Source organism: Pieris napi, chromosome 20 (assembly GCF_905475465.1).
Source record: "Pieris napi chromosome 20, ilPieNapi1.2, whole genome shotgun sequence".
Classification (NCBI taxonomy): Eukaryota; Metazoa; Arthropoda; class Insecta; order Lepidoptera; family Pieridae; genus Pieris; species Pieris napi.
Window position 1 is genome coordinate 9,238,547 of NC_062253.1, and position 24,470 is coordinate 9,263,016.

The following is a 24,470-nucleotide window of genomic DNA, read 5'->3' on the forward strand; positions in this document are numbered from 1 at the left end:
AATGTTAAATGCGCACATAGAAAGAAAGTGCATTGGTGGACAGCCGGGTATCGAACCTACGACCTCAGGGATGAGAGTCGCACGCTGAAGCCACACTGCTCGATATCTTGTATCCTTCACCTTACATACGTGTTAAATACGCACATAGACTGAAATGTTTTTTCGTGCCCTTTGGGTTTTGAGTCTATGATCTCTGGATCCTCAGCAATGAGAGTCGTACGCCCACTAAGCCAACACTATTAAGTAACATTTTTGCAGTTTAAATTATGCTAACTCTGAACCGTAAAGCGAAGGGGTTAAAAGTGACACAGGTAACGCGTTAATAAACCCACTCTCATTTACGGTGCGTTATCTAGTGACGGACTTAACATGTCGATAAAAAATATAATATTCTACTGTCATAAGTATACAGTGGCCTAAACAAAAATATATCTTAATATATATATTTCTTGTGTGCGTGTGTATGTGACTGAACTCCTCCTAAACGACTGGACCGATTTTGATAAAATTTTTTGTGTGTGTTCAAGGGGATCTGGGAATGGTTTAGATTCACAAATCAGCCCGCCAGATGTTAAGGGTAGTCCACCCCTAATTTTTATTTTTTTATTTATAGATAAAATTTTATTTTTTAGTTTTTTTATGTTACAGAATTAAAAAATACATACAACCCCTAATTTTCAACCCTCTACGATCAACCCCTATTTTTTTATTATAAATGATATACATGGCAAAACGACGTTTGCCGGATCGGCTAGTATATTATACTATTCGATTTTTATGCTTGTGTCACGTTGTTCGTTCCCATACTCTTTCGAAACGGCTCGATAGATTCTTATGAAGTTTTTTATGCATATTTTAATGATCATGTGTAGCTCCAAATATGGTTGATGAACGCTGCTCAATTATTAAATTTTAAATATTCTTAAAATACAGCGAGGTCTATCATGAAAGCAGGTTACACCATACTCAAGGACGTCTTCTATGTAAATTGAATCTCGGCCTGGCGTAGGCTTTCTTTAGACTTTCGCGAGGAAATCGTCTAATGAAGTGCTTGTTATAATGTGTTTAATACATTTTTTGACAACGTTTTTTACTGTGAGAGTCTGAGTCTTAGCGAGACTTAGCGCTTATATGAATGCTGTATGTCAAAACTCTAACGTAGCCTATATCAAAACCTAAACATATATTAGGTTTTTGACACACGGGAGGCATTTGCGCTAATTCCTTACCCTCAGAGGCTAACTTAGCTAACCATATCGTGGTCTCATATATGTCAAAATCCATAAGGATACGAGAGTGATTATTTGCGAGAGGGCCGATGTCTGGCCATGTGTCATACTCGTGAACGTTCTACTTGTGGTGACTGGTCGTACTTGAATTCGTGTATGCGGTGATTTTAGTTATTTCGACTGTGTATTTGCGTGTTGTTCCCACGGGAATGTAAGAACGTGCTCTTATTTCACCATACCTACTGCTGATAGAGGACAAATCTTTGTCTTTAATTTACTTTATTATTATTTATTAGTTAAGATGTCATGTGGAACATGGTGTAATGGTTGCAGCTTCCTTGAGAACTGGCAGCAAATGAAAAATTAGAAGCATTTAATGTATACTACTTTTTTGACGTTCATTAGTGTACATTGTGTTACCTATATCAAAAAATGATTTTGACTTGACTTGACTTGTTAAATCTCTCGGAATCTTTATCGTACCGTTTTGTTAAAACAATAATTTGATTTCGATGATTATTACATACATCACTAGTGGCCATAAATTATATTTTCTCATTACCAAGCGCTGTGCGTTGCAATAAATTTCAGTAATCACAGTTAAACCGAGCTTAACTAAGATTAAATGATGTTTTGTTAGTTTTACCTGTTAACGAATATTTCAATGACTAATTATTTTAATTATATTGCTTCGTCGCGTCTTCTTTGACTTCTGGGACTAAAGCATGACGGTTTTTTCACAACGTTTTTATTCACCGTATGAGCAATTGTTTAAATGTGCACGTGGAAAGACTATTGGTGCAAGGCCGGAGTTCGAATCTACGACCTTAGGGGAGGAATATTATTCGGGAAAGTAACAAAATACCGAAAACAACTTTTCAACGAGTTTTCCAAACCTTTCCAGAGTTTTTCGGTTCTTAGAGTGCCAAGCAGCCGAGGGAAGTCATTTGGACAACACTAATTTTAGGTCTTAAAAATTCCTGTTTCTACTTTTTAAAAATACAAATATATTTTTGTTATGTCTCGCAGTTCTTTTTTAATTGAATATTGAAACCGCAAACACCCTTATGGCCCACCCTGTATTAGAATAGATTACAAATCAGATTGGTTTTAGTTTTGTTATATATGTCACCGTAAAATTGTAAACACCGTTAGATTGCAATCTATCTCGCGAGATTGTGTTGTATATACTTAGTCTACGTTAGTTTAGGAATCCATTACTTCGTGTTCTGTTAATTTGGGTAAATGCCTCCTCTTGAACTTTCCATTTGGATCTGTTCCATCCATTTCTCCCAAGAAACCTTTATGATATCGCCAGCCATCGCTTTTGTGGTCTTCCCATGTTTCTTTTACCTGGACATCCCCAACAGCGAGTAAACTAAATTATTCTTATTATATATAGATAGATTTTTTTGTTATTATATTGATTATTAATTATTATTCATATAGACTTTTTTTTAATAAACAAAAACTGGTAAACATAAATTTCATACAGCGCCATCCTTCGTCGAGTCTTTGAAACTTACTCCTATGAAGCCTCTATCCCGGCATCTATGGACAGCCTTCGGGATCTTTCCCCCTCCCCTCACCACACCCACCACTATCGATCTTTCGCCCTCACTGTACAACTTGGCTAACCAAATGAGCACTGCCCGAGTTTGGTAACAAACAATCAGGCCTAATATTCATACAATATATATTATTAGTGCTTAAGTACAGGTGAGTACAGTGTTTTAATATAGATTTGAAAATTGTATAGTGCTATTGATTGTACCCGAACATTGTTTGTTTGCCTGTTTTGTGGTCACCACGTCATCGGTCATAGATATAATAACATATTAGAACATAATTCATTAGTTTTCAATATATATGGGTAGATTTGTGAACATTCAGGAAGTAGGTCGCGTCTATAGATTGTATGCATTTGTACGCATCCTGGTGCAATTAAGAATCATGGCTGCGGTGTAATGAGGTTCTAGTTCTTTTTACTGCGTTATTTTCTGAGTTATTCTTACTGTGCTAAAGTCTAAATCAATACTGTATGACCTATTAAATTATTTTAACTTGCTCATAAGCGATATTAGATTGTCTGTCTTTGTTTCAACAATACGCAATATGTTAAGTAATAGTAATTAATTCCCGTATCATACCCTACAAGATTCTACAACATACAATTCTGTCATAGAATTAACTGGTAAATTTATTAGGTTTAGTATTATCACTTAAACCTACTTAACTTCAAATGAAAACGATTTCATTGTTTATACTAATTTATTAATTTATAACAGTGATTTCTTCTTAGCATTTAAATAAATAAATAAATCAGTAGCGCTACAACCTCTGTAGATCTTAGCCTCAGATTTCTGAATCTGTTCCATGATCAATTGTCAATCTAATAGGCAAGTAGGTGATCAGCCTGACACACGCCGTCGACTTTTTGGGTCTAAGACATGTCGGTTTCCTCACGATGTTTTCCTTCACCGTTCGAGCAAATGTTAAATGCGCATATAGAAAGAAAGTTCATTGCTGCACAGCCGGGGATCGAACCTACGACATCAGGGATGAGAGTGGCACGCTGAACTAGGCCAACACTGTAGCATTCATAAAACCAGTTCTTTTCTATTAGCCAATAACACGCATGTCTCAATTCCAGGACGGTGCCGCCGGCGTCCAGCCGACGGAGACACTCCACATACAGCACGACGGTCCTCTCGCCTCCGACAAGGATCTCTTCATTGACGATGACGGCTCGGGCGTAGAGATCGACGAGAGCTCTGGATCCGGCTACGGACCCGGCCCTGGCCCCGACGACGAAGACAGCCGCGGCTCAGGTGACGTCCCAGACGCGCCTGAGGATGACGAAGACTACACACGTACCACGGAGGCTCCGATACCCACTATATTCCATACGAATCCGTCCAGTCCGGACGAATCAGAGCCTCTGACCCCACCTTTAGTGCAGCCCATCGATGTTATTAGTCGTGAGTAGAGGCCGTGCATGCCGGTTTTGTTGCGATTTTCTTTTGTTTGCCGGATCTCGAGCGTTGGGTCCTGTTTTGTTTACTCATAAGCAGTGGCGTAACTATACCATCTGGGCAAATTCTTTTGATGGGGCCCTATCAGTAAAAATGGTCACGTTGTACTCAGTTTAATTTTAATACGTTGTATATGTCCCACTAATGGCCATAGGCCTACTCTCTTAGGTGAGAGGGAATGGTCTGCCACGCTAGCCCAATGCGGTATTGGAGACTTTATATTCATCCATAGAACAGAATATCTCTTGGGCATTTTGCCAGCCCTGCCAACCTATTGTTACGCCACTGCTCACAAGTAATATATAACACGAATTACTTTATAGATAAGACATAGTTCTTACTTCAAGCAAACTCTAGTAAGTGGAAATAATAAAGACATTTTTCCATCAATCACATGATCTCTGGGTCAAAGAGAACTATCTGAGCCCAGGATCAAATTAATGTTATACTAGTTTGGTTGACGTCATGTTTTTTTGAACTATGACTACATATGGGTACAATTCAATATTTATGTAACGCAAATATATTCAAGTGAAAGCTATCAACGCTTAGGATCCGTGCTAATATGATATCATTTTTTGTATTCACTGGAATTGAACTAATTAATTTAAATTATTTCAAGTGGTAACTTCTAAATGTGAATGAAAGTAATTACAAATACTCAGATAAAAGTTACTACTTTATTCATTATTTGAACTAAAACCTAACTTGATACAAGACCGCCTTGACCAGAATACTAGCACGCGAGTTTCAAAGTATAACTTTGTAATAAAACATTGAGATGATTTCACGTTACCTAGTTTATCATAGATAAGTAGATAAGAATATCCATATAAACCTGTATATGTCAAGAGTTTTTACATTTATAAAAATAATTTTAATTACTTGTAATTCAGCCATGAGTCATAGTTTTCATAATTCCCTTATTATCATGGATAATACACGTCAGTTTCCTCTTGACTGTTGACCTTACAGGACGTATTTGTTGTATCTATAAAAAATCTTTTATCCATACCCTGTACTTTCTCAAGGATTTCGGTAAGTTTCGATCTTTCGAGCATGTATTCACTCGTTTAAAAAAATCAATCATTAGATTTAAATTTCGCATGTTTATCTTCACCTTCTTAGATCCATCTGTTGCTTTAATTGGCATACCCTTCCAGTCTTCGTCATCGAACGCTTTTAATGTTTACATAATGAATCCCCTCAAACATATTTTTAAATATTTCAATCGTATTTAATTTTGGGTCAACGGAAATGGATTACAAATTTTTTGATAGCGTTTTAGGGCTGTGACAAATAATAATTAATGTGATTTCAGCGAGGATATTGTCAAGTAACCCGAGCGAACAAGAACCGCGCGGCGCGGGGGAGGATCAGCCCTCGCGCCCGGATATCTCTGGAGACATCAACTTGTCTGGAGAAACCGTAAGTGGATTACTAACAGAGTCTCTAATGTTTAATGACATGACTTGAATATCCCTAATTATCTCTTTATAAGCGACGATATTTTGTATGGTGGAGGAAGGTTTTGGACATTATTCAAGCTGAAATTGCGATATGGTTGTAACAATATACAAACAAACAAATACGTAACATATTATTTAAGAGTTTAAAATAACGATTCTTTATTACATTATTGTCTGATATGAGAACACATTAAAAGACACAAGATTTTAATTAAATTTTCTTGTGCCATGTACAGTTCTGTCCCCATTTAACAATGTCTGAATGTAATGTAAAAATTTGCAAATAGCAGATTTTCAATAATATTGTTAGTATTAAAATCGCGGACCCAGTAGGTAACCCATATTTTTATTCTAAAGTTCTGTTTCTAAGATTATTCTCATAAATTTTCAGGATATAATAAGCCAAGCGGGATCAAACCTAGAGCCAGAGACGCGGCCAGCGGACAGCGGTGTGGTGATCATGGACACGCCCCACGAGGACCGCGCAACCAGCTTCTTCGCACAACCGGGCATACTAGCTGGTGAGTATAGTATGAGTATACCTAGTATTTTTTTGGTTCGTGTGGGACAATATCAAGACAACTATGCTGTTGACCTGAAGAGATTAAAATTCCTTAATAAAATTCTATACGTGTACGAGTCACGGTTGTACATTGTGCTCACTCAGGCTTTCTTAGTTTTAAAAGCGTGGCGATTTCCTAAATCGTTGGAGTTACGCCCCCAGAGTATAGCCAGACGTAGATACTCTCTTCAACTGTTTCATTACATTCATTCGTTACAAAGCAATTAACATTTCATTATTTCGCTTATATTGTTGTACGCGAGTGTTTAATATAGAGTAAAACTAAAATCTTCTATTACTTAATGCATGACCCAGGAATCGTACAATACGTAACAATATTCTGCCCACGCCTAAACAATTTTTGCTAACTATTTGTGGTATAACTTTTTGATACTTTATTCTGTTCACAAAATAATTAATAATTCCGTATTATTTTTGCAATAAAACGTGTATTTTGACGTGATAACGTCTTTAAAATCGTTTTAGTCGGGTGACATGTTCAGAAACTTGTGTCACACCAAAACCTCACGAGCGCGATCGCAGGTATAACGAGAGAGAGACGGACCGATCTCCCGTCTCATCTCGAGCGCTGCCAGTAATTCCGTGAATGTATGAAGAAAAATGTAGTCGAATAAGTAAACTTGTCATTTTACACCCGAAATTTATCATCAAAAGTGTGAATAAAACGATAGATGTAATTTAAAATTTGAAAAAATTGTTATCTTCATTAATTCCTTACTTCCCAAAAACTTATATCACCAATAAGACGTTATCACGTAAACATCTCGATTGTAAACCTACTTTACAAACAACCAATATTTTTTTTTATTTTTAAATAAAATGTGGTCTATCTTACTCGCTGAATAGTGTTAGAAGATTTTAAACTTAGATTTGTGTGGTAAGAATGTGAACAAAACACCAAAAGGTTCGTTTGAATGTGATAACATCACGTCACGCGTTTTCGCAAGTTGGACTAGAAATACTGCCTTCTAATCACTATTAAACGCACTTTCGCCTTTTCTTTTACATTCCCACTCTATCGCCAGTTCTTAGATAAAGATAAACCTTTACTAATTACTAATAAAATTCTATCCATTTCAGCCGTAATCGGTGGAGCCGTAGTAGGACTTCTATGCGCGATTCTAGTAGTAATGTTCATAGTATATAGAATGAGGAAGAAGGATGAAGGTTCATATGCTTTGGACGAGCCTAAGAGAAGCCCGGCAGCAGCATCGTATGGGAAAGGTCACAACAATCGAGAATTTTATGCGTGAGACGACACAGAACATCCTATGCCACCAATTTTTTAACTAACAGATAAACAATATGGCCGCACGTTGTTCTGACGTGTTTAACTTTTGACATAACTTATCATTTTCCTTACACATTATCCTGTGGCTAAATATGTTCTGTGGTTGTTCTTACTAAAAATTTCAACATCTGTACTGATTGTACTTATCTGTACAAATCATATACATTTAAAATGTTGTTTAAAAATCGAATTATGCAAATTGCATATAAATTATATCAATTAAGACCAAATATTAAACTATCGTGAAGATAGTCTCGATATTACAATGTCTTCATATTTCGAGACCAATAAGTGTTTGGAGTGTAACTAATTTTTTGTATTTGAATGGAGATCTTGTAATAAAATGAATTGTTCTGTATAAAATGAATGTGCCATTCGCTTCTTTTTAATTGTACATTTGCCAATATTGTGTCGTAGTGTTTTTCATAGACTATAGTCTATGGTATCGTCCATATCTTGTTTGTTCTATAATCTATAATGAATCTAATATCCTGTATTTAGGGCCAATTGATTTATATGCAGATAATATAAATTAAGGCTATCTCAAATTCTTATGAATTGTCTTATGTATTAAATTACAAACTTATTAAATATTAGGGATTTTGATAAATGGCTAACTAAATGATATAAATGGCTACCTATTTATTATTTTCAATGGTAGAATAAACGTAATAATTGTAAATTCTTTCTTTAATATTAAAAATTATATATTATAACACTTTTAAGATATACGACTTTTATATATGCTTGTATCATGTTTTGCCGTAAAATAAAATACATTTACTCTTTTTTATATGTTCCTTTAGATAATTAAAATAAATTTCTTAACTATATGTAAAAATAGGGCAATTCTGATTATAAATTTGTAATTCTTATTTTCTACATTGAATCTGTATGTGTTGAATAATTTTTAATCCAGGTTGTGCAAGCCAGTCTACTTTTTATAATATTTTTGTGACTTGTGCCATTTTTATTCTATTAACTATGTTATTACTTTGTAATCGTTTTACATCATTTTATTGTTCATCTCAGTCATAGATATACAAAATACCACACATTATTAACATTTAACGCGATTTTTTAAATTAGTTATGGTACAACCACAAATAAATAAAAGAGCCACATCATCGTACTTGGAATTGATCATAAATTAAGCAATAGACAATTGTAAGAACAATTAACATTTATATATTCTGTGGCAAGCAAACTGACCTGATTGCTTTATATATTCTATGTTATGTCTATGACTTAGATAACTACATTAAACATAAATTAAAGTAAGATAACCTTATTTTAATTTCTCGTGGAAATAATTTCTACCTTTTTAATTTAAAATTTTACTTTATAGTTTCTTAATTTATTATTTTACTATAAGGGGCATTGTTAAACGATTAATAATATTAAACTGTAATATATGAATAATTGTTATTAAGCACTAATACACTGTAATGAACAAAAATTAGAATTGGATGCAACTAAAAGCTTACATTCCCACAATAGCATGGATTACGCTCACATAGTGTAAATGTTAATTGTAATTGTATATTGTTATAGGGATAATATAGGCTATGAATAGTTGAAATCTGTCACCAAATAACTCTTGTTTAAAACTTGACATTTACTATAAAGCTTCCATAAACTGGTACTATTTTCTTTTGAGGTTTACTCCCATATAGACAAAGTTATATAGAAGTAAACCATAGATCGACGGAGTATGAGCGGATAGAGAATCAGCGTGGCAGTTATGCGAAATAATATAATTCTTCTTATCTACGCGTCATTTAATCTTTTCACAAAAAATATTTTATAAAATGTCATTAGGTATATGATTTTTGTTGAATTATAATGACATAACAGAGTTGTCAACATTACAAAAAGCATAACTGCAGCGACCCCAAATCCCACGACGCTTCTCTTTACGCACAGGCTACATAGTCTGTCACATCACAGTAAAAGACTTATCTGAGACAGACTTTGATTCCACTAATTTGTCTGACCATATATAAATTATAATTATTTCCTAAAGCATATAACATATACAGTCCTACAGAGAAAAATAGCTGTAGATTCCTAGAAAACTGTTTTTCTATTTTTGATTTAATTTAATAACAATTTTTTGTAATGTTAGGTTCAAATCATTAAATTTAAAGTATTAATTCAGTGAAGTTAAAGTAATTGAAAAGTTATTTTATGTTTTCTTTAGAAAGGTAAGTCGTGCCTGGCTTCTTAAATGTCGTAAGATTTTTGACAGCTGTCAAGTACCGGTAAGAGATAGCACCGGGATATTTGCTTAAAAACAGATGCAATTACATATTATTTATATATGAAGGTCTGACAAAATAGTGGAAATAATAGGCATTTCATACTTTATAATGTTTAATATTGTATAAGATTTTATTTCACTACATTTTCATTACCTACAATCAAGGCCTATACAAAATCTTCTATCTATTGTATTCCTAGAAAATATTAGAAGCTTTGACGTGAATACCTTTAGTAATAATCTAATTATAATTGGCAGCTGTTTGATTTCATATTGTAATTATTTCAATGCCTTTTTATTTTCTAGCCGAGTTTAGGTACAGTTGACAAAAAAGTTTTTATATCATAATCATATTGAATCTTTAGTGTAAAAGTACCTATTCTCATAAATAAATTGATACAAGTGATTTGTATCACCTGGGAAAATGTATGTGTGCAGACTACCTTCATACAAATGTGGGAGAGTTCAATTTTAGTGGTTTTGCTTTTTTTTGGCTTCAATAACAACTTTATATGGTTGATATATGTTTATGATATGTATCCTTAGATATAATTTTAAACTTATTAATCAGTATGTGTACTATATCCAATATCAAATATGACTTTTTGTACTATACAATTCTGTCTTTAATGGATTTGAATATATATTAACAATAATTTGTTACTAAAAGGGCAATGGAATGAAAAGAAGCAATTTTATCTTTAAACTTATGTCTAAGTTAAGGTAGGGTAAACACGGATGTCCACCATGTAAATACGCTCCTTTACACTTAGGTAAATATACAGGTCAATAAGAAAGGCTTTGTTTAATTTATACCTTGACACCCCATGTCAAACTTGTTACAAATAAAAAATGCTATAATGATAGAACATAATGAATATGCAGAAAGCTGATCTATAGTGAACGTATGTGATTTTTGACCCAGAGGGCATAGGTTCGATCCCTGACTAAGCACTAATCTATTTGTCTTTCTATATTCTGAAAAGATGATCAAAATACAATGTATTCTCTTATATATTCATACTAATGGGACCACACATTTTACTGGTTTCATGGCTGTCATTATATAGGAGGAATCATTAGGTATATAATATAGGTAGTAGGTACATAATATTATACTATATTTATAGGTATATAAAAATTATGTACATCCTACTTCTATAGGAGTTGGAGGTACTAAAAACAGAATCCTGGCAATAATTTTTTTTACTTATGTATTAAAATACTCCTCTATATACTGGTTTCTGTGTATCTCATTCCCATCATCAACAAATAAATTTGGTTCTTCAACCATAGCAGTCTCACTTTTCATTATACCTGCAAAATAAATTTAAGAATAAGTTAAAAGAACTAGGGTTCCAGTTTAATAAAACTTGACAAATTTATTATAAATAAATATAGTAGTGCTTCAACCTCAAGGTACAGATCAAGGTATCTGATTCATGATCACAGGATTTCTCAATAGACAAGTAGGTGATCAGCCTCCGATCTAGTCTAGTCACACATCTTCGGTATTAAGGTCAAAGGCTTGCTGATCTCCTAACAATATTTTCCGTCATGGTACAAGTTAATTGCGCACATAGAAAAGTCTATTGGTGCAGGTATATGATTCTAATACAATGACCACAACTTTGAGACACACAAGCCCAAACCTAGCCCAGCCTATAATACAATGTGGTGCAATTGATTTATTATTTACGTTAATATGAGATATTAAAATAAATAAAACAACTTCAAACCTGTGTCTTCAAGAATAGGTTCATTTAATTGCATTGCTATATTATGTAGTACTGCACAAGCAACTACAGTTGTTTTGGCAGTGTTTAATGAGCCCCTAATGACATCTTGTAAAATTCGGAATCTTTCCTTCCAAACACTCATGCATTGTTGGACAACATTATGAGTTTCAAAAAAGCTTTGATTATATCTTTCTTCTGCTTCAGTTATAGGTCTCAGAACAGGTGTGAGTAGATGAGAAGTACAGGGATATGCACAATCACCTATGAGTTTTCCAACAAATTCATTTTCTTCAAAACGCCTCTTTATTGAGCTTTCATTATATATCTTTGCATCATCAGTACTTCCTCGCCAGCGACATACAATATCTCGTATTCTCAGATTGGCATCACAGATAATCTAGAAATAGAAACTATTTGCTTTTAGAAATCGAAAATTAAAAGTTAAATATGATGTAAGACATTTTGTACATACCTGTGTATTAATTGAGTACTGCCCCTGACTGTTAATAAAAGATTGACCATTATTATCACTTATTTTTTGTATCTTTATGTGGGTACAATCTAAGACACCAGTTATGTTTTTCATGCCACTTATTTCCTCAAATTGATGCATAATTGTTGATTCCTCTGTAGAATTTTCTGGCATTTTAATATACTGAGAACTTTTACAACATAATGCGATAGAAACTTTTTGAGCTAAGCGCGACAATGTTTGCTGACTTATTCCGTGGACGTCAGCACAGTTCTCTTGGATCTGCAATAATAAATGGATTGTTTTACTCTCTTTATTAGATAGAAATATATTCCTTCTCGTTTAAGAAACAATGTTTATTCACTACGTTTAACCAACCCCATGTCGAGCCCAATATCTAATAACTGCCATCACTTGCAGTTCAACTGGAACACCACCCCCACGCAAATCCACTTCTAGATCATTTCGCAGTAAATCAACAATTTTTAGCATGTTCTGCTTAGTAAATCTGTAGTATTGTCTGAATGTATCGTCTGGCATGTTTAGAGGATTGAACCTCATTTTATATTTTTTTCTGGCTCGCATTGTCTTTCTTCGAAACTCTCTTATTTCTTGAATATCGCGTTTAAAGTCTGTGAAAAACTTATCAATATTCATTTCGGAAGAGTGGCAAGGCTTTGACTGATTTAGGATTTCACTTCACTTCACTTTATTTATAATGGCGTGATTTAGGATTTTAGCAATAATAAAAAAGGTAAACAAACAAGTGCTAACAAATGTCAGGGATCGAAGACAGTTGTTGTCGTTTTATTGTCAGTTGTCAATTGTCATACATACGGTTGTATAAATGATTATGTATAGTACGATCGATATAATTTTGACCGGATGTTTTTTTTGCAATATCATTATAGTTGCATTTCGATTCGAACTAATCACATTTTTAATAATCCTGACAAACATTCAAAAGTATTCATAAAAGAAAAAAATATTTGAAGTGAAATATTTTTGTGAATCCTCTTCGACTAAATTGTCAAAAAATCTGAATTAAAGGATTCATGAAACATGCTAGGTATGTCGTTGTGACACACACAATGGTAGCCCGAAATCTCGTTGTAGACTAATTGATACATTTTTATACTCTATTGTTAAAACATTATTTAATTATCTTTTATATCAGCGTTCATTTATAAAACCGAAATACCAATACCACAATACTACAATACCAATTGTATAATTTGTACCGCCAAGTATGTAGCGCTTCGTGAAAAAAATTTCAGTAGTCATTTAACGCTTTGATAAATTTGAAAAAATTAAATCAAAAGAGTTTGACAGCGGTGGGATTCGAACCCACGCCCTTTCGGACTGGTGCCTAAAACCAGCGCCTTAGACCACTCGGCCACGCTGCCTACAACGATGCTTGACGAAATAGTGAAACATTTATATCTAGGTACTCAAAAGGTTATTATTGTTTAAACGTAAACTATTTTCGAATAAATGTACCAGTATAATCAACAGGTCCTAAGGGAAGAATCAAAGCTTTTATAAACGAGGACATCTTGATTAATTTTCTGAGCGATTTTGGGCGATATTTTTAAATTCTAGCAATTAAGTAAACTCGAAGAGTCAAAATGGCGATAGTGTCTTGTCTATGAATGGAATTATTTAATTGAATAGTATTGTTCTTTCAAATGTCCTATTAAATTCACTTCGATTCACTCCAACGATTTTAAGTGAACGAAAGACACGTTTATAGTTTGATTACACTGACTGAGACAACAATATTAGCTATCAGTTCCTTTTACTCTTACTTTAATTACGAGATTCATAGGACATTTATTATTTCTTGTGAATAGCCTCTTTATTACCGCGTGATAAGGTTCCTCTTACAATGCAGTCTTACTCTAGCGGTTGTGGTTAGTATACGGGTGTTTAGAGCTGTTATTGTAATTACAAAAACAATTGAACAAGTAAACAAAGTAACTTAATTATTAACTATTACATTAACTAAATTATCGTATCCATGGAATAAATATATTTCTAATTTGTTTCGTGATTTTATTCACGAGGAAACGAGAAATACTTATTTTTTATTCATACATAAAACAGTACATGTTCGAGAGACTAAATATGAAAAGGCGCGATTTAGTTATAAAACTTCGGTGCGATTTCGGAATTTGTCGAGTTCTTTGTTACGTAGTTTAATTAAATTTAGTTTTTGGAGGTGGTCACCAGCGACACTGGAATAATCTGGAGACTGAAACTAGCGTCAACATAAAAAGGCAAGAATTTAATTGGTTTAATTTATAAAGTCTTGTATATGTTGTATTATAAACGAGAAACAAAAATCCAGTGTCTATGTTTCCAAGTATCGTGACCTGACCAGTTTGACTTCCCGGTGAACCCCTTTTGCCCTATCATTTGCGCCACAATAACGTCACTATACCTCCCGTATTTCAATACGTTTGAAGTCACACTTTTCAAGGGAATAGACAACAGGTCTACATATTACCATGAATAGTATAACTTTTGTCTACTAAACTGTCTACTCTATCTACTATCTATGTAATTGTCTACCCCGTATTCGCATAACACTAACCCTAATAAAGTGCCACGACCACTTTCGAAAAAGAAAATAAAAAATAACACGTAAGTAGCCAAATCTAGTTTCGCATTACGCTCATCGATCAACCGCGTGTATAATTAATAGTTGCCATCGCAAATAAATTTCAAACGGTTTTGACAATTTGCATATATTATAGATCACAACAGTTCAGAGATCACTTTGCTTATAAAATATGATTTGTTACTTTTGATTTGGTAGATTTTTTGATGAGACAAGAAAAAAATTCTTCACACGACTGGACACTTTCAAAAATATTTTGGAAATAAATGTTGCCTGTTTTACTCGGCATATTGCAGCAAATAACTCTTGAAATCGGGCCACTACCACACTTTTTGGTTTATTTGCTACAAATAGAAATATACAAATTCCCTTTTTATAAGTACTATTATAATACCGTGGGTTTTTTTAAAACTATGTATTTATTTTTAATATAAAGTTATGATATATAATACAACTTTCATTCCTGCTTATGCCGTTCTATATTATACCATCATATCATATATTATCGAACTAATGGTTTATAATGGTTAATGATTGGTGAACTCAGTTTTCGCACTTAGACTCTCATTAGGTCCGTTATGTCCGAGGATATCTGTGCGTTGGTTAGCCACAGCCACAGATTCAAGGACTACGTGGGTGACTGATTCCTCTGTGCTGAAACAGCCTCTGTACATGGGACTGTCAGTCTCGCCTGACTAAAAGATGTTTATTAAAGTGTCAGTGGCCCGTAATTGTCCCTATCAGTGTTTTGATAAATCAAACTATAATAATAACGATGCTGTCTGCATGAGATAATTATCAGATCAGATCTGCATCATGAGAATATCAAATGCCTATAATTTTGTATGTAACATTAGCACATGAACGCCACCATAGACACTTAGGGTGAGATCTATAGTGCGCACTTAGGGTGAGATCTATAGTGCGCACTTGGACTTTGCTCAGACTTTACTTACGAAAAACACTAAGGTTAAACTATGATTTAGTATATTTATAGACATTTTAACGGTGAGATTAAGCTAAGCTCAAGCTAAGACAGAAATTGATGTTTCATTTCATGCAATACCTTCTTTATTATCCTTTAAAAAAGTAAAGAATGGTTATAGTTAAGTCTGAGCAAAGTCTAAGTGCGCTCTATAGATCTCACCCTTAGACTTTGCTCAGACTTAACTACAACCATTCTTTACTTTTTTAAAGGATAATAAAGAAGGTATTGCATGAAATGAAACATCAATTTCTGTCTTAGCTTGAGCTTAGCTTAATCTCACCGTTAAAATGTCTATAAATATACTAAATCATAGTTTAACCTTAGTGTTTTTCGTAAGTAAAGTCTGAGTAAAGTCCAAGTGCGCACTATAGATCTCACCCTTATTCTTATTCTAATAATTTTCAATAACTGCGAGGAAATACTGCCAGCATTATGGCTACTCTGCCACATAAAACAAACAAATTAAATTAATTTTAATATTGTTTTAAAATTATGCTGTTAAACTAACGTTAATAATTAAAAATTAACGTTAAGTAATTTTATTTGTAAGTACAAATAAAATTACTTCAAAAGGAAGATAAGAAATATGGAACACGCGGAACTACATATTGGAACGTTCTATTGTACATTACTCTATGTAATTGTACATACATAATGAAGTACTTAGACTTGCTACGTACCTTGTAAACTGAAAAAAATTGACAAATGTCAATGTCAACTATATTTACAATATGATGACAGTGAAAGTTAAATGAAATTGAAATTTTATTGTGAGATAAAAACCAGCTATGGAACAAGAATGCTAGTCTGAATATTTATTTATCTGTTTCAAGCGATATAATTTAGTCCGTTAAGTTTTGGTTCTATTCCCGGAGAAATTAATTGTAAAATTACTTTTATTGAGAAAAGAATCCTATGAACCTAAAGAATTTCCCTATGTCCTATTCAACGCAGCTGCAATTTCTATTAGGAACTTCATTAATATTAATTATGATTTCAAATATACCAAATATTTCAAATAATATTATTATAGTAGGGTCTTCTGTTATCAATATATCTAATAAATAAATAGCTAATGGCTTGTTATTAAACTTATTGCAAGTCGACGCTTTAAAATATTTAAACTACGCCAAAATGGGCTGCGTCTCTTTCGTTGACAAATTGAAGGCAAGTGAGCCATCAACAACCCGAAAGAATATTTGCTTCATCGACAACGTATTCAGTTATACAAACGGTTAATAACTAAAACATCCAAAAAACGCTCAGTTAGGTATTTAGCTAAATTCGTTGTGCTTTGACTCAAAGTTTTAGTTTCAACAACTTGCAACTATTGAAGTTATCATTGACACTGATGGTTTGAGGTCTAATGATACCCAAGTTGGTAAAGTAAAGGGTATTTTTAGTTTATTTATAATGTTTAAGCAATAATATAAATGTATGTTTGTACAATTATAGGAGACAAGTATTAAATTCAAAATGTTTAAACCAAAAAACACACACGATTACAAACATAATTAAATAGAAATAACAATAAGTTTAAAAACATTTACCGTACAAATAAAACTATTTTTATAAAAGATCGTAATAAAAAAGTATAAATTAATTAAATATTGACAAAAAGTATTTTTTTTAACAGGGTGCAAACGGGCAGGAGGCTCGCTTTACGTTAAGTGATACCGCTGCCCATGGACACTCTCAATGCCAGAAGGCTCGCGAGTGCGTTGCCGGCCGCTAAATTGGTACGCGTACCAATTTTTAAAAGTAGTCCTTTTCAGGCAACTCACTTCATTAACAATGCATTGTTTAATATGAAATTAACCTTTAGGTTATTTCTGAAAAGGGTACAGTTAATTAATTAGATATATTCTCGTAGATATATATTCGCAATATGCCCGGTCATTGCACCGCGCCCTCGATCTTGCATTTAAACGTCAACCTGTCATAATCATTGGCTAAAATCTCGATTGAACTAGCTCATTAATCTACCGTAACATATCGCCGAAATTTACGATCAAGGAAACATTTCTAGGTGAAGTTCGAGTTCAGTTGTTAGGCGAATGCGCGAGAGTGGTGGATGCTTTCTTAGTATATAAACGCGGAGAAATGCTCTCTCTACATCCACTCGACATCTGCTTCCGATCAAGTACACCATGGCAGCAAAGTTCCTCCTAGCTCTGGCTTGTGTCACATTGGCTCAATGTAGCCCTGCCCTTATAAACGGTGAGTTTATTACATTTTACATTTTTCTCTATAGATTTAAAATTTTTAATGTCTATTGATTCCTAATAAAACTTTGGCTTAGAGGGTACAACGTCTCACAACCTCAGGGTTGTGTGAATCAACTGTTGATCACCTTCTTACTTATAAACAATTTTTGATATAAATGTATGTTTGGTTACAGGTTATTTATACCGTGATGGACGAGGGTTTTCAGTGGGACAAGCCTTTGCGAACGGCTATGGTGGGCGTGCAACGGGGTCTGCTACCGCTAATGGCGGCGTCCTCCAGGCCTATGGTACTGCTTCATCGGCTGACAATCAATTTGCAAGAAATGACTTTGGCGAAGCTATTCCTGGACAGGCTGTAGCAAATGCTGAGGTTTTTGAAGGTCCAGAGGCTCCTCAATATGGTGTAGCCAAAGCTGTCGCTGAAGCTCAAAACGCACCTACATTTTATTACGAAATCCCTCAACCAGCTGCTATTATGTACGAACAAAACTTTGAACTGCCTGCACAGATGAGATATCAAGTACCTGCAGGACAAATTAAAGCTGAATCTTCTGCTATCGTCAACGGAGATTCAGAATCTTCAATCTCAACAGTGACTAATGACGGTGCCGGTTCAGCTCAGTCTTCCGCCCAAACCCGTGGAGTAGGTAGTTATGGCGTAACAGCCTCAAATGCAAAGATTTACGGAGGACAAGGGTCAGCATCCGCAAATGCCAACAACGGCCTTGGAAACACTATCAGCTCTGCCAGAACTCAGGGATTCGGTGCCGCAAACACAAGGTCTCAGGGAGGACTCGGTTTGACCTCTGCTCAATCACAGACCAACGGCGGATATGGCTCAGCTTCGTCTACTGTTAACAATGCCTATGAATCAGCTGTTGCCACCGCAAATACTCAAGGCTTCGGTTCAGCAACCTCAAACGCTGATATCAACAACGCCGTTGCTTCCGCTAACGCCGCTGAGCATAGAGGCATCTCGTGGCGTTTTGGAACCCTCTATGGTACCCCCTCAATGGTGGCTCCCTCTAACCTCGGCCAAGCTCAAGCTTCAAGCCAAGCAAACGGCGGCCAAGCTAAATCTACCGCACACACAAACACTGCTGGTTATGGAAACGCGCAATCATCCGCTGATGCTCTCGGTCAGGGCTCTGCGAACGCAAACGCTAACATTAACGGTGGTTACGTCAACTCTGCAGCGAAAACATACGGCTATGATGCAGGTGTAGCTAAAACCGTAGCTAACACTCAGGGCTTTGGAACTGCCAACTCTGAAGCCAACACTGGTCTTGGATCCGTCAAATCTACCGCCAACACCAATGGATTCGGTTATGGCAACGCAAACGCTAATTCTGATATCAGCGGAACAGGCCTGAAGTCAACTGCGAACACCAACGGATTTGGATCTGCTTCTTCTTCTGCTAACAACGGAGCATCTATGGGTTCATGGAGAACAAACGTTTACAACCCATACGGTGGCTCTCGCACTGTAGCTAACGCTCAAACATCTGGCCAGGGTTCCGCCACCTCATCAGCTAACACCCAAGGTCTACACGCTGGATACAGAGTAGTGAACTCTTCAGCAAACACATCAGGATATGGCTCAGCTCAGGCCAATGCCCAATCCATTTAAGCTTGTAAATTAAGCAACGACATAAAGACGACTTACAAAACTTGTCTTCATGTATTTGCAATGTCAACATTCTATTTATTAATTTATATAACTTATTAATTTAATATTTATTTAGAATAAATGGTTTCTTACTAAAATATTTCTTTTACTTCAATTTATCTATTTTAAGAACAGGATATCCTGTATATTCTCCGTCACGAGAACGTAGCTATTTATTGTATGAATAGAATTTTAAAAAAAAACAGCATATCGAGGTTGCAATTTAAACAAGAGATACTTAATATAATTAAATATTATACTAATGAAAATTAATCTCATCTTTTATTAGTTCCGGCAAAATATTATCAGTAAAAAATAACACATGATATGCTAAAAAATCAAGGTTAACCACTAGCAAAAAGTAAAGCTTAAAAACACAATGTCGCGACTTCAATGGTAAAAAACGCTCTTACAAACTTAAAGTTCTGGTGATCAAACCACAATAAGATCGTATTGAATGTTTACCTTAAGTTTTTTTTTATGGGCGTCGTCTTCATATAGGAATTAAGCGACCCTTAGTATACTTGCTAACATAAATTAACAAAACGCGGCAAATTTGGGAATTATTAATTTTTTTTTTTGCTACCTCAGAAATCAAAAATATTTCTGCATGACAGTTTTCTAATGTTTTACAGATAGAAGTCTGCAACAAATTTAGCCGATGACTTTCCCCTCTTACTTGTCAATATACATTCGGTGTAGCAAATCATACAACCTCACACTTTGTTGGAGTTAAAAGAGCGAATTTTTAGAAAATGTATTTTGACCTGTTCCTATCAACCCATACATGTCAGTCCTACTACTGGTTGGAGGCTGGGAACTGGATGGTCTGTGTATAATTTTGTGCTAAAATCAAGCCCAAATTTATGTACATTTTCAACGAAATTGTACATAACAATTGTAGGGGCAAGGGCGGCAAAACCTTCACCTATAACCTTGAAAATTTGTTAATCTGCGACTGATTATTACAATAGATTTCATATTTGGTTTTGAAGCAATGGCTGCCCAGGATTTGTAGTTCCGGAATAATTTAATTCTGGGACACTGATTTCTGACCAATGTTATTATTCGTCGAGCCATTTTCGTTACTACCCAGTCTACGGCGATTTTTCTAAAAATATGTAGTTTGTACAAATAGAAGTTTATCAAAATTACAAAATAATATAATTATTCATTCAACTAATGATGCACCGTTATACCTTATAGCCCACGATACTAAATGGGGATTTATTCGAGCCTCATAAAGACCTATTGAGTTGCGACGCTTAGATAATAAAAAGAAAAAAAATTTTCATCGGTGGGGTATAGATTTACAAAAATTAAAAAAAAAGTGCCATGGACATACTCGAGCGCGTCAGATATTGATAGCATTCATGTCCTACGTATTGTCCCCCTGTATATTAATCTGCCACGCTGTAGTAAATCCCAAAATCCCCGCTTAGGTTCCCCTACTATTAGTGCTAAACTAAATTTGAACATTCACCAACGTCACCATCTCCGTTTAATAACCAATAAATTTTATCAGCTGTTAGATCTGTTTATGACCGAATATTGACCCGGTCAACCGCTAACTGTACCGAGACCTTATCTTTAGGTCAATGTTATATCCGTTCATTAGGTGCCGCTTTGTTCGCGTCTCTGGTGAGCGATGCCAAAATTCACACACATATAATATATGTAGGATACAATACAAGTGGCCGATTCCCTACTTGTCTTGAAGATAAAATAACTGTACAAACTAAAAGGCTCCATAACACTAGTTATTTAAGGAAATTGTAATTTTTTGTAATGATCCAATTATAAAAATTTAAATAAACATAGAGCTCAGCCAGGCCTCGTTTAAATGTTAAGAATATTGGATAATAGTCGAGCTTATAGCACCAATTCTTCAAAAAATATCAAGTAAACATCGATTCAGAAACGAGATAATGTGCTAAGTTTGACTCCCTCTATTTGATTTTGACATACAGTATATAACGCGCTCGGCTCTGAATATTACTTATATTATTAATAAAGTAAATAATGTATATTTGAAACTTGAATAGGTTAAAAACTGACAGAATAAAAAAACGAGAGTAGAAATTATTAATATAAATTAATTAGAGGTTATTATAGTAATTAAATTACTAGACTTTAATCTTTATTTACAAGAAATATAATTAAACTAATACATTGTCCAATTACGTGTCATTTCTTTCTTTTAATATTATAAATTGCCATAGTTGAACTATTTGGCATACGCCAAAATAATAAAAAAACCGGCGTACTAGCATATTTAAAAGTTTTTTTTAAATAAAGTGATGCTTATCATGTAGCTTAATTAATCTACAGCTCTGCGATTCTGTAACTCACTTTTCGAACTCAAACAGCGGTTTATCATAATGCCAAATCGTAAAATGACTGCTTTGCGACTTATTTGAGAGCGCCGCGGCCGCCGATGCGAAAACCGCTGTGTGAGTTCGAAAAGTGAGTTACAGAATCGCAGGGCAGTACTTCAGGTAGTGTAATATAATTATTTTACAAGATGTATAGAATATAAACTGTTTTATCGCATTAAAAGTGAAAATACATAATAGTAATATTACACAACCCATTTGCTTGAACAACTGATGGCGCAACAAATCAAATAATAATCTGCTAAAAATGAATTTAATTAATATAAACAATAACATACTGTTTTAAAATAATGTTTATTAACTACAGCGAGATGTATTTTAGGTACAATTTTACACCTTTTACCGTGAGTTGCAAAAATGACCTTTATCTAAGATACCGTATGGAATCGTGCAGATTGAAAAGATAAATATTTAGGTTAATTATATCAATACTCGTTAATGTATAGTTCGATATTAATCTGAGGCGTATTGGCCCAGTGACTTCAACGTGCGACTCTCATCCTTAAAGTCGCAGGTTCGATCCCCGACTGTGCACCAATGGACTGTCTATGTGCGCATTTAACATTCGCTCGAACGGTGAAGGACAACATCGTGAGGAAACCGGCTTGCCTTAGACCAAAAAGTCGACCAAATTATCTATTAGATCATGAAACAGATACAGAAATCTGAGGCTTAGACCTAAAAAGGTTGTAGCGCCACTGAATTTATTTTAGATATAGGTATAGCCGAAAGATTTAAATTTCGAATTTCTTGTGAAAAAATATGTTTAACATACTGCCTTCTGACTAAATAGACCACTAAGTTACCCAGGAATATTTGAACTAGGGTTTGTAACGCTAAATTAGTAGGCGGTGCTTAAACACTCCCGTGGTACGACAAGTTGTAGGCACTACACATAAAAATAAAAAATAAAATATGTTTATTATGGAATATAAGATACATGTATCACTTATTCTACGTCATTTAATTTGTATCGGTAGACTTCCCTACTCATCGGCAAAGAAGACAGAGGGTGTAGGCCGAAAGAAAAAGCCGAAGTAAAAAACTCTCGGACTTCATGATATTTCCGTAAGGTTCACGAGTTATGGTATTAGTTTCCCTGAATCGAACTTAGATCCAAAAAACATTGCAGCATCACTATAATAATTGTTTCCAAAGTACCTACTATAACGATCCAAAAAAATTATTGATTTCGTAAAAATTTTAATGTTTGTGATCATAACTTTAGTTAAAAGGTGCAATTAAATTGTGTATTTTATTAAGTAGGTTTTTTATTTCGAAAGTGTTACAGCCAAAGACTCGTCTAATAAGAACAAGCGAAGAAACTTAGCCTGGTTTATTATCACAGATTTTATTATTTTTTAGTGCAAGTTTTGGCAAGGAGATTTAGTTTAAATTATGACTTGAATTTATTAATTGATAAACGTATACATATAGTTATTGAAGTAATACTAATATATGTATATGGTTTTGAACGTGGTAACTAACTGTGATTATTTTCGATTTTGCCAACAATTTTCTTACATATACTTTAGGTACCAAATATTAAATTGAAGATGAACAAAATTAATGCTTATTTCGGACCGTCTCTAATGGGGAAAGACCGAAGAAGTTTCTAGAACAGCTTTTATTTATAACTTAACTATTTTTAAAATTGAATTTTTATTTCAATAATTTGCATGATATAACTAATCTATGTCAAGCAAAATTGCTAATTTATACCACAATATCACCATGTGGGCGGAAGTAGACGAAATTAATGTTTCTATTTAAAAAATGTATCCAATTTCTATTAATTTTATTCTGTACCTCTAAGTTTAGCGAAACAACAATAAATTAAATTATAATCATATAATGAAAGTATCAAATTGTGAGTGATTATCAATTACCGAAATAAAAGACTACTTCGACTCGATTCTTATCATTATTACTTTATGTCTATGCTAGAGTGTTCTCAAATATTGACAAACAAGAAAATTTTGACAAGTAAACGTCATCACAATAATGACATTTGTTGACACTTTGAATGTTTCATACTATATATATTCTATAATATATGCGTCCACCGAGAGCTACTTACGTTTTGCAAACAAAATTTAGCGTGCTAAAGGTATTGAAATGAAATGTTTTTTACAATTGCGATTCAAATCTTGAATGACTTTACTCCTTAAATATATTCAAAAACAGTAGACTCAAATTTCTTGTATTTTATTACCGCGATTATTAAGAAATAAAAAGTTTGTTTCCTCTACAAATGTTTTCTAATCAATTTATATGAGAGCTCATAAATTATCAACTTTATATTAGCTTATTCATTAGGAGATCGACACATAAAAAAGGATTACGCTAATAAAATACTTGTTTGTGAATCAAGTTTATTTATTTCATATGTAGTATACATATGAACTTATAGGGTATACACTACCACACTTCTTCAACTAAAAGTCTCATGTTACGGTTCAGGGTCCTTCAACGGACCTTTTGG

General features: G+C 34.1%; 3 protein-coding genes and 1 non-coding gene across 5 annotated transcripts in view; 2 read left to right on the plus strand and 2 right to left on the minus strand.

The window, feature by feature from the left end:
• LOC125059808 (syndecan) overlaps nucleotides 1–10,667 on the plus strand; it is a 268,128-nt gene extending 257,461 nt beyond the window's left edge. Inside the window, exons 2-5 of one of the 2 annotated variants that reach the window (XM_047664428.1) lie at nucleotides 3,883–4,060; nucleotides 5,586–5,692; nucleotides 6,125–6,254; nucleotides 7,397–10,667. In XM_047664428.1, coding sequence (XP_047520384.1) covers nucleotides 3,883–4,060; nucleotides 5,586–5,692; nucleotides 6,125–6,254; nucleotides 7,397–7,569 — 588 coding nt within the window. In that variant the 3' untranslated portion in view covers nucleotides 7,570–10,667. Of the gene's footprint in view, nucleotides 1–3,882; nucleotides 4,211–5,585; nucleotides 5,693–6,124; nucleotides 6,255–7,396 lie in introns of both variants that reach the window. The other variant, XM_047664427.1, reaches the window with a different exon arrangement.
• Nucleotides 9,971–12,767, minus strand: LOC125059806 (putative nuclease HARBI1). The gene is made up of 4 exons (XM_047664424.1): nucleotides 12,460–12,767; nucleotides 12,082–12,363; nucleotides 11,610–12,006; nucleotides 9,971–11,187 (listed from the first exon to the last, which is right to left on the minus strand). Exons 1-4 carry the CDS (start codon nucleotides 12,736–12,738, stop codon nucleotides 11,081–11,083), a joined length of 1,065 nt encoding a protein of 354 aa, XP_047520380.1. The 5' UTR covers nucleotides 12,739–12,767; the 3' UTR covers nucleotides 9,971–11,080.
• A 640-nt stretch (nucleotides 12,768–13,407) lies between these two features.
• On the minus strand, nucleotides 13,408–13,487 carry Trnal-uag. The gene has a single exon. It is a non-coding gene; the product is annotated as a tRNA-Leu (tRNA).
• A 4,312-nt stretch (nucleotides 13,488–17,799) lies between these two features.
• LOC125060039 (pneumococcal serine-rich repeat protein-like) lies at nucleotides 17,800–19,687 on the plus strand. Its single transcript, XM_047664792.1, has 2 exons — nucleotides 17,800–17,912; nucleotides 18,094–19,687. Exons 1-2 carry the CDS (start codon nucleotides 17,843–17,845, stop codon nucleotides 19,548–19,550), a joined length of 1,527 nt encoding a protein of 508 aa, XP_047520748.1. The 5' UTR covers nucleotides 17,800–17,842; the 3' UTR covers nucleotides 19,551–19,687.
• The last annotated feature ends 4,783 nt before the right edge of the window (nucleotides 19,688–24,470 follow it).